We start from the raw sequence: 17681 nt of genomic DNA, 5'->3' as shown, positions 1-17681 counted from the left end.
GGCTCGGGCTCCGGCGGGAGGCGGCGGCAAAGCAGACGGTGATTCGCTGGATGGTGCTTGCGTTAGCAAGGTGGTCACTCCCTGACCACAGGGGAGATTTTCTTCAGTCTTCTGTGCAGCAGAATGTCGAAGTTCCCGTCTTCTTCTTAGTTTCAAGTTGATTCCAGGATGTCTCAAGTCTTAGGACACAGCTCCTACCTTTATTCGGATTCTAGGGGCCGGACTACCTGCTAGGTCCCTCCCTATGGGTGGGACCAGGAAGGGGGGTGGTTACACCCCCAATCCTTTGTCCAGCTCGCCCCAGGCCCGGGACTGGTGTGCCCCAGGACCGGTTTGAACTGGCATATGCCCCGAGGCTCCTTGTGAGCCACAGGCATGTCTGGTTTCTTTCAAGCCCTACCTGACCAATACACAAAATCCTGTCTGGGGTGGTGCATGCACCTCCCCTGGCAGGAAACCCTTTGTCCACACCTCCCAAGCTGGAAGGACTCCCAGCAGCAGGAGGGCAGACTTGTGTCTGTGGTGGCAGCATCCATTTTGTGGAGCTGAGGCTATGTCTGATTTTACCCGGGTTTCAGGCACTGTACATGTCGTGTCCCTCTAGAAGGGTGGAATGCTAACCCCGTCGCCAGAATTGGCGAGGGGTTAGTATTCCAATTCGTATGACACCTTACTCGACATGTTTTGATAAAGCCAAACCAAAGTTAGCATTTAACCGCGAGGTTCATAATGCACTTAAGAGTATATGGTATGACGATATCTGGAAACAGTAGAAGGAAGTTGTTCCGACCACGGCAGACAGGCTCAGCTCATGCCAGAGCACCATCTCACAGGGAACCAAGCACTCTGCCTTCAGGATTGTTAAGGCCTGCCATAGGAGTGACTTATAGGTTACCAGGTGTCCCATTTAAGGTTAGGTATAGGTATACTACACCTAAGTAAGAGGTGATTACACCAACTTACCCCAGCTGAGTGATCAGCCAGTTGTGTCAAATTGTTAGGCCAAGCCTGGGGTGGCATAATACATGCTGCAGCCCTTGGCAGGCCTTGGGTACACCAATGCCCTGGGTACCTAGTGTACACTGGTACAGGGGCTGACAGGGTGATCCAACCAATTGGGTATGTACCTAGGGTACATGGAGTCCATTTTACAGAGAGAGCAGATAGCCTGAGAGCCTGAATGGCAGGATCTCAGGCCAACTAAGTCGAAAAACCAGCTAGACACTAGGCAAAAATTTGGGGGTAACCATAGTCAGATATCCACCTTCCTACAGGCCTCATCTACGGATGGCCTCATCTACGGATGGCCTCATCTACGGATGGCCTCATCGACGGATGGCCTCATCGACGGATGGCCTCATCGACGGATGGCCTCATCGACGGATGGCCTCATCGACGGATGGCCTCATCGACGGATGGCCTCATCGACGGATGGCCTCATCGACGGATGGCCTCATCTACGGATGGCCTCATCCACGGATGGCCATCGTAGGACTGCCTCCTCTATGATTGCCTCGCCTATGATTGCCTAGTCTATGATTGCCTCGTCTATGACGGTCGTCTACGAGAGCCTCATCTATGACGATGGCCTCGTCTGCAATAACCTCGCCTACTTAACCATGTCTACGACAGCAAAGTCTATGATGAGATCGTCTACGATGACCTCATCTATGACTGCATCCTGTACATAATTTAATGCAGCGGGCAGCAGCTAGATTTCAACTGCCACTTAGTTGAACAGACAGAATGTTTCCTTCATGATTTCAAGGGAGAGTCCAGGAAGATCACGAGAGTGGTACCTATAATAGACTACATCTATTCCAGCAGTGCTTCCGTGCATAGAAAAGAAATACTGTGTACCTGCTAACAGCCCATCCTGTCTGATAGTACACCCTCGGCCAGATTCAGTAATTTCACAGGCCGCCCAACAGCGATCTAAAAATCCCGCAACGCCTATCACCACACCGCCTGACAAGGAAGGACGTCGTCTGGACCTTATAGGCAAAAAATTCTCTACCATGGCAGCGGCCTCTATTAGAGCTGCCAATCCTCTAGCCATAATCGGCTGTTAAGACCGTCAAATGTGGTCAGACATGGCGAGTCTCATTGACCTCATTCCTGAGGACCGAAGGAGAACGTGCTGCATCGGAAACTATAGATTGCGCCTTGGACATTGTGAACACCAACTTCCGTTAGCTAGCAGGCGCTGCAGTGCTTAGACGCCAGGAATGGCTTAAAGCCACTACTTTCAGACCTGAGGGGAAAACAAAGATTCTAGACATGGCCTACGATGGAGAGTTCTTGGTTTGGTAAACATATTGATGAGGCCCTCCTAGCTATAAAAACTAACACGGAAACTGCACGATCATTAGGCACCCTTCAATAAGGGCGTGGATCTTTCAGAGGCGCGAGAGGATGTGGTTTTTCATCAAAAGGAGGATACCAAAACCAACAGAATAGGCAGTATCAATCCCAGTACAGCCAGACATCATACCGTCTATAGTCTACGACTAGTTTCTCCCGTCAGGTGGTCCAAAGAGATCACAGTATCAAGGACGAGACACTAACAGGAAGAAGTGATTTCCACAGGGCGCCAACCATTTTACTCGCCAGAAGATTTAAGCTTTTGTTCACAAGTGGCAGGGAATTACATCAGACCAATGGATTCTAGACCTTGTAACCAACGGCCACACCCTGGAATTAACCAAACAGCCACCTACTACTCCGCCCAGGGGTCCCCCTCGTCTCATAAGATTTTGAGTTTTTTAAACGAAGGAGATTTTATGGCTTCTCTGGATATGGAAGATGCGTACTTCCACATACCTATCCACCCCAAACATCTAAAATATCTTCGCTTTCAAGTGGCTGGCGCCCATTATCAGTTCAAAGTGCTCCCGTTTGGGCTGAAATCGGCACCAAGATTCTCACAAAGTGATTGGCACCAGTGGCAGCAGCATTGAGATCTCGAGGAATACAAGTATTCCCTTATCTAGACGATTGGCTGCTCAAAGGTCCGTCAGAACACGAAACCAAGATTGCCACAGCAGAATGTATCCATCTCTTCTCTGGGGCTGATTCTCAATGACAGCAAATCAGTTACGTCCTCTCCAAATCATGTTTTTTCTCGGAGCAAGGATACACACGGTCCAGTGCAACGCATTCTTGTCACACTGCCACCAACTGCGTCTTCAAAAATTGGCAAGTTTAATTTCAAAAAGGCCAGTTTCAGTCCGAATGTTTGCTTCGCTCCCGAGGATGTGCTCTTAAGCGATACATCTCATCGCCTTGGCATGGCTCAAAATGAGACCTCTTCAGGAGGAACTGCAACTTCAGTGGCAACAAGCCATGGGTTCGTTTGACGATACCATCAAGGTCACGCCGCGCATGAGAAATTCTCTACGTTGAAGGTCGCAGACAGAGAATCTAACCCAGGGTCTCCCGTTCCTACAGACCATTCCAGATTTTGTTTTATCGACCGATGCCTCCATGGAAGGATGGGGAGGTCATCTGCAGGATTTGCAGATTCAAGGAAGATGGTCTCAAAGACAAAAACAGCAGATCAACAGGCTGGAGCTCCGCGCCGTTTTTCTGTCTCTCCAAGCATTCCTCCCGAGGATTGCGGGTTCCTCTGTGCTAGTCCGAACCGACAATACCATCAGCATGTATTATACCAACAAACGAGGAGGAACGAAATCAGCTACGCTCTCGCAAGAGGCTCAGGAATTGTGGGAATAGGTCACTTTCCACAAGATGCCCTGAGAGCCGAACACGTCAGGGGTCTCCTCAATACCCTGGCAGACACGCTGAGCACGTCTCAGACTGTCACGAGTGGAAGCTGGAAAAGGAACAGGCGAACAGTGTTCCAAGCTTGGGGCAAACCAGCACTGGATCTATTCACAATGAGAGAGAATAAGGAATGCCAATATTATGCCAGCAGGTTCCCTCAACCGGGATCAAGAGGGAATGCCCTGTCCATGCGATGGTCGGGGATTTGTGCGTACGCTTTCCCCCCAATACCATCGATTCCGAAGGTTCTCCGCAAGATGAAGCTGGAAGGTTGCCGTCTAATTCTGATTGCACCCCATTGGCGAAGACAATATTGGTTCCAGGAACTTCTACTATTGTCTCAAGACAAGCCCATTTGCCTACTGCCGACTCCTACGATGTTCTCAAGGGACGGAGGCCAAGTGGTTCATCCGGACCCACAGTCACTGCACTTGCACGCATGGCTCCTGATTTCTTAGAGTTCAAGGACCTCAACATTTCACAAGACTGTCGTGAAATATTGGCCAAATCTCATGCCAAAAGCACAATCAAGACTTATCGCCTCAAATGGAAGCGATTTTGCTGTTGGTGTGAGTTGAATAATATTCACTCAATTCAAGCTCCTGCAGAACAAGTTCTCTAGCCAAGTCTAGGCTTACTTTTTCATCGGTCAAAGTACATCTTGCTGCTCTTTCTAGATTCAGGAAATGCTCAAAATTCCTTTTTCTCTGCTCTTCTTCACTTATCAAACAATTTATGAAAGGACTTTTCCGAGCCTTCCCTCCAGTGCAAGCATCCCTCCAGAGTGGGAACTCAACACCGTGCTAGCGCAGTTAATGAAGCGTCCATTGGAGCCTATCCATAAAGCTGATCTCATATTCCTCAATTGGAAGGTTGCTCATTTACTGGCTCTTACCTCGGCAAGAAGGGTTAGTGAAATCCAAGCTTTCACAATAAAGGAACCCTTTTTACATTTTGCTTGGGACTACGTAAACCTTCGAACAAATCCCAGGTTCATTCCTAAGGTACCAACACAATTTCACTTGAACGAACCGGTAAGATTAAAAACATTCTTTCCGGATCCATCCTCTCCAGCTGAAAGAACATTACACTCGCTGGATGTTAAACGCTGTTTAAAATTCTACCTACAGAAAACGAAGGATATCAGACGATCCAACCAGCTGTTCGTGGCTTATGGTCAAGCAACTCTTGGAAATGCTGTAACAAAGGCAACAATAGCCAGATGGCTATTTATTTCTGCCATGACAAGGCTGCCATGACAAGGCTGCCATGACAAGGCTAACAAACCTTTGCAGAGGAAAGTCAAAGCTCATTCGACAAGAACAGTATCCACGTAGACAGCTTTGTTTGCTGGAGTAACTCCGGAAAAAATATGTCGTGCTGTGACATGTAAAAATGTCCACACGTTCACAAAGCATTACTGTCTTCAATCTTCGCATCCAGAAAATGCAGCGGTTGGACAGGCTGTTCTACGCCATCTCTTTCATTAAGATCAGACTCTGGTACTTTTGCCCTTTTATGTATTATTGCATTCTTTAATATTCATGCAAATGTACAGATTTATGTCTGCAAGATTTTAAATGTGTATGTATGTGTATATGTATGTATTGTATGTATATATATATATATATATATATATATATATATATATATATATTATATAGTATAATACTTGGATATAGCTTTGCTTTCTTTAAGACTACTCCGTTTAAAAAAAAAAAAAGGCGAGAAAGATGTTTTTCAAACACTGAGGATGCTATTTGGGAGTTTATGAACCAGTGTCTCCCACCATCCGCAAACGACAGTATATGGTTATACTGCTTGCTGCTCTGATTCAGGCATATGAATCTATGAAAGATACCCAAATACTGGATAAGAAAACAAGTTACTTACCTGTAACTACAGTTATCCAGTATTGGTATCTTTCATAGATTCACATGCACCCACCCTCCTCTCCGGCTAGTCAGTTCTCTATATCTAGGATACTTACTTCTCACTTGTGCTAGGAAAATCTGAGGAGAACTGCCTCTGCTGGGAAAGTTCTAGAGGGTGCTAGCAGCTGATTGGCTGGGACCAATCTTTGGTTCTTTTTACTATAATGATGTAGATAGGCTACTAAGACTTGGGCCTTAGGCTTTTTCTTTTAGCCTACTACTATTATTTACTCTTGGCACTACTTTTGTATTTACCGTGGGACTCCCGCCTCGGAGACGGGGAATGATTCAGTCATGTGAATCTATGAAAGATACCAGTACTGGATAACTGTAGTTACAGGTAAGTAACTTGTTTTCTTATTGTGTATGGTTTCTTATAAAAGGGTTTGGTTTCGGATATCAGGGATTTAGATGTTAGTACCAGATTTTATCAATCACAATGAGCTCTGTTTGAGATTTGGAGGCGAATGAAGACTGTTGGTGTCCATTTTTTTTATCCTAGGTTTGAAGCTTGCCCCAATTTATGTATAGTCGGGTGCCTGAAAGAGTGTAAAACTACAGTTGTGGAGAATAGGTGGATCAGTTGTTGATCTCATGTGAAACCATTCAAAGGTGTTTCATCAGCTGATATGGCTAGATGGGTGAGATCAGTAATGAAGGAAGCAGGTGTAGATTTAAATCAATTTGCAGTGCATTCTGTCAGGTGTGCTATGGCTAGTAAGGTTTACATTAATGGTGGGAGACTAGAGTAGATTTTAAAAGCAGCTGATTGGTCGAATGCAGAGGTTTTTAGAACATTTTACTTCAAACCAATAGAGCATGTTTCAAATGGAGTGTTGAAAGGCTTTGAACAGGCATAATGCTAGCCTCCTGTCTTGTCATAAAATGTCAATTCTCATAGGTTTTTCTTCACAGCGAATCATGATTTTATTGAAAACAAGGAGGCCAGCATTATACCTTCCTCTTGCTCTGGGAGTTGGGTGGAGGAGGTTCGAGGTAATAAGTAGCAACAGAAGCCTAAAGAAAGGAGATAAACAATAAAGGATGATGGTATTGATTAAGGCACATTTTAATGAGGGTTTAATATTTGCAGAGAATTAGGAACTAAATGTGGTCATGTGTAATGCAAGAAGAATGTTTAAGAGGAAAGCAACAAAAGAGGATGAAGATGGCAGACAGAAGGCTTATAAGGGACTTTGAAGTTCTGATTCAATTGTTTGCGGTTTAAAGTTCTATTCAGAGATTCTTTGAAGTGATTGCTGCTCAGAAGTGATGAATAAAAGAATTACGCTAGCCTCCTTGTCTTTAATAAAATCATGATTCTCTGCAGTAAAACCTATGAGAATCGATATTCTACTTCACTGTTGTGGTGTCTACTTTGTGGCTTATGAACAAATCTTTGATTCCTCACTGTGGGTTCTTCATTGATAGTCCCAGGTATACAATTTTTTTTTTGTGAGATTTCCAAATGTGCATTTCAAAGAAAAGTATATCTTTCCTGAAATGTTTTAACAACCAGGACCTGTCTGTAAGTACCCTAATTAGAGTGTAAAATAAGGCCTAACAAACTTGGTTCAAAAAGACTATTTAGTTCTTCAGTGTAATTGAAATAACAAATCAATAAATGTGGTTAGGTAGCCTTTACTCTACTTATGCTGCTTAAAGTTAGGATTGAAATGCAGTGTTAATTTCAGAGAGTTCATTTTTCTACACCATGGATCAAGCACTCCTAAACAAACAGCGTTGCTTAAATTCTTCCAGCAGCGTTTTAAGAGGTTTCTGGATTTCTCGGTTTTCTGAGGCACCAATCAACAATTCACATTGTCACCTTGCTGCCTCTGACACATGCACCCCCTCCCGTGGAAAAAATTCCTTCAATGATTAACTGTGTTTCATATTGTTGGTCTGCTGACAAAGAACATGTTCTCAGTGTCATTTGTGGATAAAAGCCTTTTAGGAAACTTAAGTTGGGAGGGGCACTCGCTTGGAAAAATCTTGGCCTTACGTAAAAGCATGGCATGTGTAGAGCCTTCTTTCACAACCTAGCAAGATCAGGCAGAGCTCTACCCCGCAATCTGGAGAGTGGCAGGGGAAGCTAGAGCAGAGGTGGGCCCACTACATGAAGACAGTGGAGCAGACGAGGGAGGAGTGAGAGTTACAGATGGTTGACAATGTGCTCCGTGCTGCTGAGATGGCAGGGCAAACCGGATCACAGCTGGACCTGCACCGTCTCTATTTAATATGGATGAGGACAGTTTCATATTTTAATGTTAAGTCCGCGCTCAATATGGTGAATCATTTCAGTGAGGTACCACATCCAGCAGCAAAACCAAGGATAACATAGGGCCTGTGGTCATAAGTTGCAGTCTTACATCTATCTCCCTTTCAAGATCAAGTGCCACTTCTTAGTCTTCAGTGGCAGTCTACCAGAGCGGCATCTGAGTCAGGCCATCCCACACCTGAGGGCTTATCAACCCCAAGGAAGATCAGACAAGAGGACTGAACCTCATCCCATATGGTGATCTTACACCTGAATGCTGACTTTCTGCCTATAGATTAAAACAAAGCACCTGAGAACCACTACACTATTACATTGACAAAGGTAGTCTTTAGCATGACCAGATTCTACTCACTTGGACATCATTCCTGTGAACGGCATTCCTGCACACCGTGGAGTGATGAGCAAAGCCTCCGGATAATTCAGTTTTAATGTTCATAATATTTGAATCTCTGCAGCCTAAAGCTCCTAGTCCTATTTCAATCTGGTGTCAGGGCTACTGAGGCCATCCACAAAGGTTTTCTTATCTTGAGCCTTAGTAATTGTCAACGCAAGAAAACTAGTATCTGATCAGGACACAGTCTTACCCAAATGTAATCCTCCTCAAGATTATGAAGTCCTATCAACTGTATGTAAGACGCCCTTCATCCTCATTCATCACTACTCAGATCAATGGAAGCAAGCAGATTGAGACCTTAAGGAACATATTTTGCATCTTCAGGCACACTGGTTAGTACTGCAAACTTCACAGCTTTACTAGCGCCCTGTACATGTCTCTGTAACACTCTGTGAAAAGCTTTCTTTTCAGAGACCAGACGAACGATGTTTTGAAAAGACTTGATAGCTTTGGATCACATTATCCCAGGAGTATAATGCACAACGTTCTGCTCATGGCTATTGCAATGGAGATTCCTAGAGATGTTCCACTTGCTATGCTTTTACTGGAATAAAAACTAATGGCACAGCATACTGGTATTAAACGTTCTTTATCTGATAGAGAAATCCAGCCGCATATTCCTTATCTTTGAAATTCCCAGACATCAGACTGGATCTGGATTTATTTTTTCTTCAAGTAGTACATACCCCTGTGTGCTGGTAGGTGGTGTCCGTCGGTGCTGTTGTGACATCTGCATCACCTGTATAACACCACCTCAGCACGTTGACGTCCACTCTTTTCTTTCCGTGCCAGCCAGCGCAGATCGTGAAGAGCTACCCTCTGTCACTTTTTGACGGGCTTTTTACGACATTTTGTCGCCGCCCTGCCCCCCCCACCTTTTTTGATGTGTGGGTTTTTCCTCCTGTCCAAGAAGACTTCCGGGTTCAAACTGTGTGACGCTTGTCACTGTGCCATGTTGGTGACAGACCCACACCTAGTTTGTCTCTGGTGCCTGGAACGCTACCACGACACAAACTCGTGCTCCGACTGCTGGGCCATGGCTCCGAAAGCTTTGAGGGAGTGGTTCGCTAAAGTTGCTTGCGGCACGGAGCTCTGAACCACGTTGTTCTTCTCAGAGGTCTCATTCACGGTCCCAGTCGAGAGGAAGGCCTGAGGACTGCTCCGGGAGTCCCAAGTTTTCGTCCTTCTACCTGAAGTAGTCGAGTTGGTCCGGTAAGAAGCACAAAAAACATAAGTCGAACCGTGCTTTGACTTCTCCTCATCTGTTGGCCGACACAATAGAGGAGTCTTGGCATTCTAGGCCTTGTTTCTTTAAACCTGTCCCTGGGTTGGCTTTGCACTTCCCTGCCTTCCCGGGAGCCAGAGTCACACCCACCCAGCTCAAAGAATTATGACGCAATGTGCGTCTGATTTGGATGGCCTGGCCCTGCTCGTCCGTCTTCAGGCCTTAGAGGGGGCTCTATTGGGTTCCGCACCAGCGGCCACTGCATCGATGACTACTCCTTCCCCACCCCCCAACCCTCACTCCATCCCCATGGATCCGGAACGATGCCAGTTGTGCCATTGCGACCTTTCCTGGCACCGACACCGATGTCGCCAGCCCCATTTTCATCCCCGAAGACTTGAATCGGTGCCTACCGATGCAGCTACCAGTACCCACAGAACCCTTAGGTCCTAGGTCTGTTTCTCAGCCTTATTATGAAGGGTAGACTTGGAGGAAGATTGGGAGGGGTAGCGGGACCATTTACAAACCAGCCTCATTATGACATGAACTGGTACAAGGAATTAGATGAGGCCAGCGGACTGGCTACCTCTTCAGATTCTGGTCTGTTTTCTCCCCCTATCATTGCTGTGGAGGAGGAAGCATCATACGCTATGGTGGTGTGAAAAACAGCTGAGGTCCTAGACCTTCTGCTCCCTTCCATGGTAGTCAAGACTAATATCTTGACAGAGGTCCTGCTGCCAGGTGTTGTCTCCTCGAAACCCTTGCTGCCCTTCAAGGAGGCCTTAACTAATGTCTTACTAGGAACCTGGTCCAAGCGCAGCACAGGGACGCCTGCGATTAGGACAATCGCCCGCCTCCATAACCCTGCACTGGGCGACCAAAATTTCTTCACCTATACTCGAGAGCTTGGTGGTCCAAGCCTCTACCTCCCACGGTGTGTTCCCTGCCGCACCCCCGGACAGGGTATCCAAGAGGCTGGACTGTTGGGGTAAGAAACTTTTTTTCTTCCCTCACCCTTGCATTGCGGTTGATGAACACCACATTCCTATTGGGCCGTTATTCCCACTCCCTGTGGGAAACGGTTGCGCAAGTGCTGTCACAGGAACCCAGAGGAGGCCCTGGCAATCCTCTCCCAAGCCGTATCAGACTAGAGAGATGCAGCAAAGTTTGCCATTCGTTGTGGTCTCGACTCAACCAACTTGTTGGGCAGAGCGATTATTTTTTTTGGACTGTGGTTGTCGACGCTACGCCTGGTTGAGAACGTCTGGCTTTTCAAGGGAGTTCCTGGACTGTCTCATGGACATGCCCTTTGATGGCACCTGTCTCTTTGTAGACGAGGCAGACATGGCGCTGGAGCGCTATAAGAAATCCTGGACTGCGGCCAAGTCCTTGAGACGCTCTATGGCAGCACTTCCCCATCTGACTTTCGCCCCTTTCGTGGTAACGGAAGGGGCTTTCAGCCATGCCAGCCTCAAGACTGCGCAAGGTCAGCAACCTCTTTGCGGCTCATTTGGACCCCGTGGGCCAGGCAACCAGAGGTCTGACACGATTGGGTCAGAGGCAGATCCCTCTCCCTTCCCCAACCAGACCACACAGTAGTGACAGATGCGTCACTCCTGGGATGGGGTGGCTATCAGGGAGAGGTGGAGATCAGAGGATGCTTGTCTCTGGTGGAATTCAGACTTCACAACAACTTGCTGGAGATCCAAGTGATTTGTTTGGCATTGTAAGCCTTTCTTCCTTTAATCCAGGTAAAGTTCACGGACCGCACCACCACTTTATGGTACTGCAACAAACCGTTCATGGTGGGGTCAAGAGTCTGTTTCGAGGCCCCTGCATCACTGGACATGGCTGGAACAGCAGGACATATTCCTGGTGGTTCAACACCTGGCAGGTTCTCTGAACGCCTGGGTGGCTGTCGATGCCTAGCTGATCACAACTAGAGTCTACATCCAAAGGTGGCGCAAGGTCTTTTTCCACATTGGGGATTGCCTTGGTTAGATTTGTTGACCTCCGCCAGAACGCGCAACGTCGGCAGTTTATGGGATGGAGTTTCCAAGGGGTCTCTTGCACGGAGACACTCTTCATCTTGTGGCGCTCAGACCTCCTATGCGCCTTTCCGTCCATACCACTCCTGTCCAGAGTGCTCAAGAATCGGAAGTGACCGGGCCCAAGTCCTTCTTGTGGCGCTGGACTGGCATGAAGAGTCTGGTATCACGAGTGTCTGCAATTGAACAATGTTCCTCCGATGAGGCTGCCCCTTCGGAAGGATCTTCAGTCGCATGGGAGGGTCCTCCACCTGAACCTGTCAACTCTACACCTTCTTGCATGGAGATTGACCAGCGGCAGTTTATAGCATTCAACCTTTTTCCCGAAGTTTGCAAAAACAAATTTGGGCGGGCAGGTGGACCTCCACCAAGACCATGTACGCCTGCCGGTGAAACCAATTTTAGAATATTGCACAGAAAGGTCTATTGATGCTCTTTCTGCTCCCCTCTTCCAAATTTTGCTTTTCATTTTGACTCTTGCTCTGTACTGGGCACTCTCAAAGGGTACCTTTTGACCTTTACTGCCTTTTTGAGGCTGCCAGACCAACCATCATTATTTAAATCTCCTATTGTAAATAGATTTCTCAAAGGCTTTGTAGATATGTTCCCACCTTCTCCTTTCATAATGCCTCAGTGGCACCTTAATTTGGTTCTTACCTTCCTGATGTGTGCTCCATTCAAACCTCTGCACAACTGCCCCCTCCGGCTGCTTGCCATCAAAACAGGATTTTTAGTGGCAATGACTTCTGCCAGGAGGGTGAGCAATTTGCAGTCTGTTTTCCAAGCCTCCTTATCTGACCATATTCTCTGGTAAATTGGTGCTTCGCACTAGGGCCTCTTTCCTCCTGAAAGTGGTAACACCATTCCATGCGGGGCAATCTGTCACCTTGCCCATTTTCTCCGTTCCCCTCTAAAGAAGAGCAACTCCCCCATCTGGACCCAAAAAGAGCGTTGTCGTTCTACCTTGATAGCACTAAAGAGGTCTGAGTGGATGACCAACTCTTCATGGGGAACGAAGAAAGGTTGTGCATTGCAGAAGGACCATCTCTCGATCGGTTGTCCTCTGCATCAAAATCTGCTACGCTTTAGCCAGAAAACAGCCTCCTGAAGGCTTAAGGGCACATTCCACCAGAGCTAAGGCTGCTACTATGGCATTGCAATGTGGAGTTCCAGTCCTCGACATTTGCCAGGCAGCAATGTGGGCATCCCTGCACACGTTTACCAAGTACTACTGCCTGGATGGTCCAGTCTGCAGGGACGGCCTTTTTGGGTGCTCTGTCCTGCAGGACTTAGTGTTCTAAAATTGTCCGCAGTCCCTCCTCCGGGGATGGTATTGCTTGGATATCTATTCGGAGGTAAGGAATCTGTGGCTAGATGTCTCTTTCTGATGGACAAGTTACCTTCGGTAATGCCTCATCTTGTAGAGACATGATCTAGCTTCAGATTCCTTACCAACCTACCCATCTTTCCCTCACTGTGGACAGGTGTCTAAGGTCAGGGCTGATCCCTTTCAGGGCCCTAGTTGTTCAGAAACACACCAGTGTCCATGCTTCTCATGGCTTCATGCTTCTGGCGTGGAAAGTCGTGAAATGTAACTGACGTCAGTTCGCAGAGGTGGTGCCTATATAGGTGATGCATATGTCACAACGGCGCAGACGACTCTGCCGATGTCACGCGGAGCCGACTGACACACCCTAACGGCACGCAGTCTGATGCCTGGGAAATTCAGAGGTAAGGAATCTGCATATAGATCATGTCTCTACCAGAAAAGGCGTTACCAAAGGTAAGTAACTTCTCTCTCTTGTGCAGTATATTCCAAGTGCTCAAGGGGAGTCAGAATGATACACCAAGACAGCCAAATGCATTATATGAGAGATGAATACTCCACTGGGATGAGCTGAGAAGTGATCAGCAAATCCTTAAGCCAATGGCTGAATGAGGCTGGTTAAACATGGACAATAGATGGAGGAAAGAACTCTTTGTAATAGGTCATTTGAGCTGTAGTGCTATCAAAAAGACCTACAAATAGTAGTCTCCCATTTGACGATGAAATTGTTATGGTGGTCAGTGTTTAAAAAAAAAAAAAAAAAGTTTAACCTATGTAACGTAATGGTTGTTTACTAAATATGTGCCAGGAGTCTCCTGCGTTCCCCGCATCGGTGTTCTTGCAGATATGTTATTGTACAGAAGAGACCAGCACTTGAGATTTTGATCCATGAAAGCAAATGGGCCATTAAATTGTGCAAAATTGCAATAATTCATGATTTGAATTTTGTGGTCATTCTTGTACCCCTGTAATATTGCCTTGGTAAATTTTAGCAGCTGAAATATATTTGTAAGAGTAAAATGGCCAGTAAATACCTATACATGTTGAATTGGGTGTGATAAGCATGGATTTCTGCATGTTATGATGTTTTTTCAGCTCACCAATCGTCATAAGAGGTATTTACTGCATGTAGGAATTAACGTTCACCTTGGTTTCAGTATTTACCCGGTGCAATAAGTACTTGACCCATTGTAGAGAACTCTTAATTGGAGCCCTCTTGTCCTAAAGGTATCAAAAGTGTTATTAGAGAAAAACGTCCTGCGTTTGTAATATAACTGGTTCTATGTTTCTTGCCTCTAACCTGAACAGAGCCAGCTGTAGACTCAACATTACATGCTGATAACTCCAAAACAGGCCTGGAAGTGTTGCAGAATAATTGGGACATGTTGGAGAGTGAACCAGTCAACTTGTTGTACAAATATGCTCGGGCCAAGGGCGTCGGACTCCAGTTCGTGGAATGTAGCGCTCAAGGTAAGAAGACAAAGCTCAAGCAGGTGATGGCCAAGTAAAGAGTTAGTTGAGTATGCAAATAGGAATTAAAGTAAGGATACAGCATTTGTTCAATAGAACCTCCCCTTTTGCTGGGTTTCTGCTGGCACAACTGATGTGCACGAGGATTGTATGCAGCAGTATTTTATGGACTGTGGATCAGTCCCCTTCCACATGTCTTTTAGATGCTACCTGAATCTCTGGAGAATTAATGTCCTAGCTGTTGTAACGGAATGTTTAAATTCTATTAAGGACTCTGTGGCAGGGATTATGCTATCACCTCCTTATCTCTATAGAAGAACAGCCATATAAAACACATCAAACAAACTATTATTCCCGTGAACCCTTGAGAATGTAGGGAAAAAAAAGTCCCATTATCCAATAGGCAACATAATGTAACAGCCAATCTGGAACAGTCTGCTTCCAAACATACTCCTCCTATCTCTCCCCTTCCTCTTTTGTCGCACGAACCAGTCCGATGCTCTAGAATTGTGCGTCTTGTTTACTTGACTCCATCGCTAAGACGAAAGAGAGCCATTTAATGACTGGACCAACACCAGCTGAACGTATGCACAGCAATACCATAGGCCAGTACAAAAGCATCAATTTCAAGTTATGTACATCAACTGCATCAATGAAACGTATAATAGGAGCAAACCAATAGACTCAAACTCTCAGTACATTATCATTTCAATACATTCAATGAAGACAGGCTGTTAGTACTTACTGGTCACAGGGAGGGAAAACCGGATGACGTCCCCAGGGTGGGATAATCCTCGCCTCCGAGTCCTTTATAAAATTGGAACACTCCGTTATGATAGCTAGGACATTTTTCATTCAGTCAGGCCAGGAGGCGTGGATTATGCTAGTTTAAAGCTTGCTCACCACTAAATGAGCCATATCCAAGACTGACTTGAAGTAAAATCTCTTGAAACTGGAGTCTGAGGACCAGTCTGTTGCATTCATGATGTCCTCCAGTCGGGCATCCATATTAAAAGCCTTCGAGGCCCCCGACCCACAGGCAGAGTGCGCCCCAAGACACTTCAGATCTGTGCAGGCCTCCTGCATGACCCATCGCAACCATCAGGCGATAGGAGATGAGACTGCTCTGTGGGGCTTCTTGAGGGCAATCCGAAGCTGACGTTTCCCAGGGGGACGGAATTCTTCTGATGTCTCCTCATAAGCCTTCAGGTATTGAACAACACACAGTTTAGGGAACTCGGGAAAAGCTGGGTAAGAGATAACCCTGATATGACATTTTGTTCTACTACTGACAGTAAAAGATACTACTGAGAGAGAAAATTTTCTACCCAATGAGTTCAATGCCCGGACATCGGAGACCCATCTAAAATATATCAGGCAAAGAGGCATAGCCTGTTTCGCCCAATAGTTCTTTCCGAGATAGTAATCTGTTTGGTTTCCAGGAGAGAAACAGATGAAGGAAGTGATTTACGGCCCATGGGGCCGAGAACCGTGTTTCTGGGGAAATGGACTGATGCCCTGGAGCAATATGCACACACAAAAGTTTTCCCGATTGGAGAGCCGTCCAGAGGAAGGTGCCCAGTCGAAATGGCCGAACGGATGGTATCATTTGAGAAATAACCCAAACCTTCCAATGCCAGAGAAGCCAGACAATTTAGCACTTGCACTACATGTGAGACCACAGTATTAAGACTCCGTCACACGCACCCACTGGTCCATCGCGACCAAGCCGATCAATAGCTCTCAACTGTGCTGTCAGCCCAGGCTTTTGACAGGAGTTCCTCAGCTTTTGACAAAAGGCCCAGGACGGACCATCGTCCCATGTAATCCTCCATGAACAAAGACGCCTCCAGGACCATCAGATGTGGCATTAGAGCTGTACGGAGGAGAAGGGATAGAAACGGGGAGATGGATTGTTAAATCCCAAGAAAGTTCCAGAAGAACTGGAAACTATACTTGAGACTTCCAAATGGGTGTGATCATCACCACCTCTGCTCTCTGTCACTGGATCTTGGCCAATGGATGAGTGATTTTGGCATATTGAGGAAATACATAGCCCTTCTCTAGACTCCAGTCCTGGAGAAACAAATCTGTAACTACTGCCAGAGTGTCCGGCCTCCAACTTAAAAACCAGGGCAACTGATGATCCAGTCGGGATGCGAACAAGTCCAGTGAAAGAGGACCCCATGCTGTCTGTATTGTGGCAAAAACCTCCGGGTGGAGCTTCCAGAGACTGGCGGGCCAATGGTGACGGGAGTGCCTGTCTGCCACCTGGTTCTCCCTCCCCGGGAGGTATTCATCGTTGACTCAAATCTGATGATCCAGACAGTACTGCCAAAAGCTGGTCGCCAGATCGGAGAGCGTCTTGGAGCGTGTGCCCCCTAAGTGGTTGATGTACCTGACTGCTGATATATTGTCCATCTTCAGGAGGATGCAGGAATGGATCCTGTCCTAGGTCCAGCACTGGACCGCAAAGGACCCCTGCGAAAAGTTCTAAACGGTTGATATGTAGTTCTTGAGGTGACCCCAAACCCCCAGTGGAAAAATTTCCACACCTGACACCCCAATCTGACTCTGATCAAGTTGGGAGCAGAGTTGAAAATGGCTCTCCCATTCCATGCATCTTATGGAACAGCCACCATGTTATGTCCTCCTGCGCTTAGAGCGAGACCTTTTGTGAGTAAGGTATTTGCGCAGGTGTTTCGCCTTTTGGAGCTGAAGGGCCCAATAATGTAAAGGCCTCAGAAAGATTGCTTGTATTGAGGAAGAAAGGAGGCACACTAGGCGGGTGATTTGCCGAAGGGAGACATGGCACCCTATGAATTGGAAGAATCTTCTGTGAGGAGCAAAAATTTGAATCATCCGGTACGTGTCTTTTAGATCTAAATGGACTATCCAGTCTAGAGGGAGTAGGACGTCCCGTAGGAGGCGGGTGTCCTCCATTTTGAAGAGGCGGTGCTCCTGCCAATTGTTGAACTTGTGCAGGTTTATGACTGGCTGCTTGCCACCGTTGGCTTTGTTGACCAGAAACTGATTGCTGATGAAGCCGCCTGTGTGATAAACCACGGGCTGAATAGCTCTTTTTGGCAAGAGGGCCGCCGCGAACACTAGGGCTGCATACTGCAAAGGAAAACTTAATCAGGTGTGGGTGATAATCCTGTCTGGAGAGATGTAAAACTCTATTTGGAAGCCCTTAATTGTTTGCGACACCCAGGT

General features: G+C 46.6%; 1 protein-coding gene across 5 annotated transcripts in view; it reads left to right on the top strand.

Annotated features, from left to right (window-relative positions):
* Positions 1–17681, top strand: part of LOC146797977 (adenosine deaminase domain-containing protein 2-like) — a 427814-nt gene that overhangs the window by 108627 nt on the left and 301506 nt on the right. For all 5 annotated transcript variants that reach the window (XM_085627831.1, XM_085627833.1, XM_085627832.1 and 2 more), the window contains exon 3: positions 14304–14465. In XM_085627831.1, the coding sequence (XP_085483957.1) occupies positions 14304–14465 (162 nt within the window). The remainder of the gene's footprint in view (positions 1–14303; positions 14466–17681) is intronic.

The sequence above is a fragment of the Triturus cristatus genome, chromosome 9, assembly GCF_964204655.1.
Source record: "Triturus cristatus chromosome 9, aTriCri1.1, whole genome shotgun sequence".
NCBI lineage: Eukaryota > Metazoa > Chordata > Amphibia > Caudata > Salamandridae > Triturus > Triturus cristatus.
The sequence above is the reverse complement of the archived record's forward strand: the minus strand, read 5'-3'. Positions and strand labels throughout refer to the sequence as shown.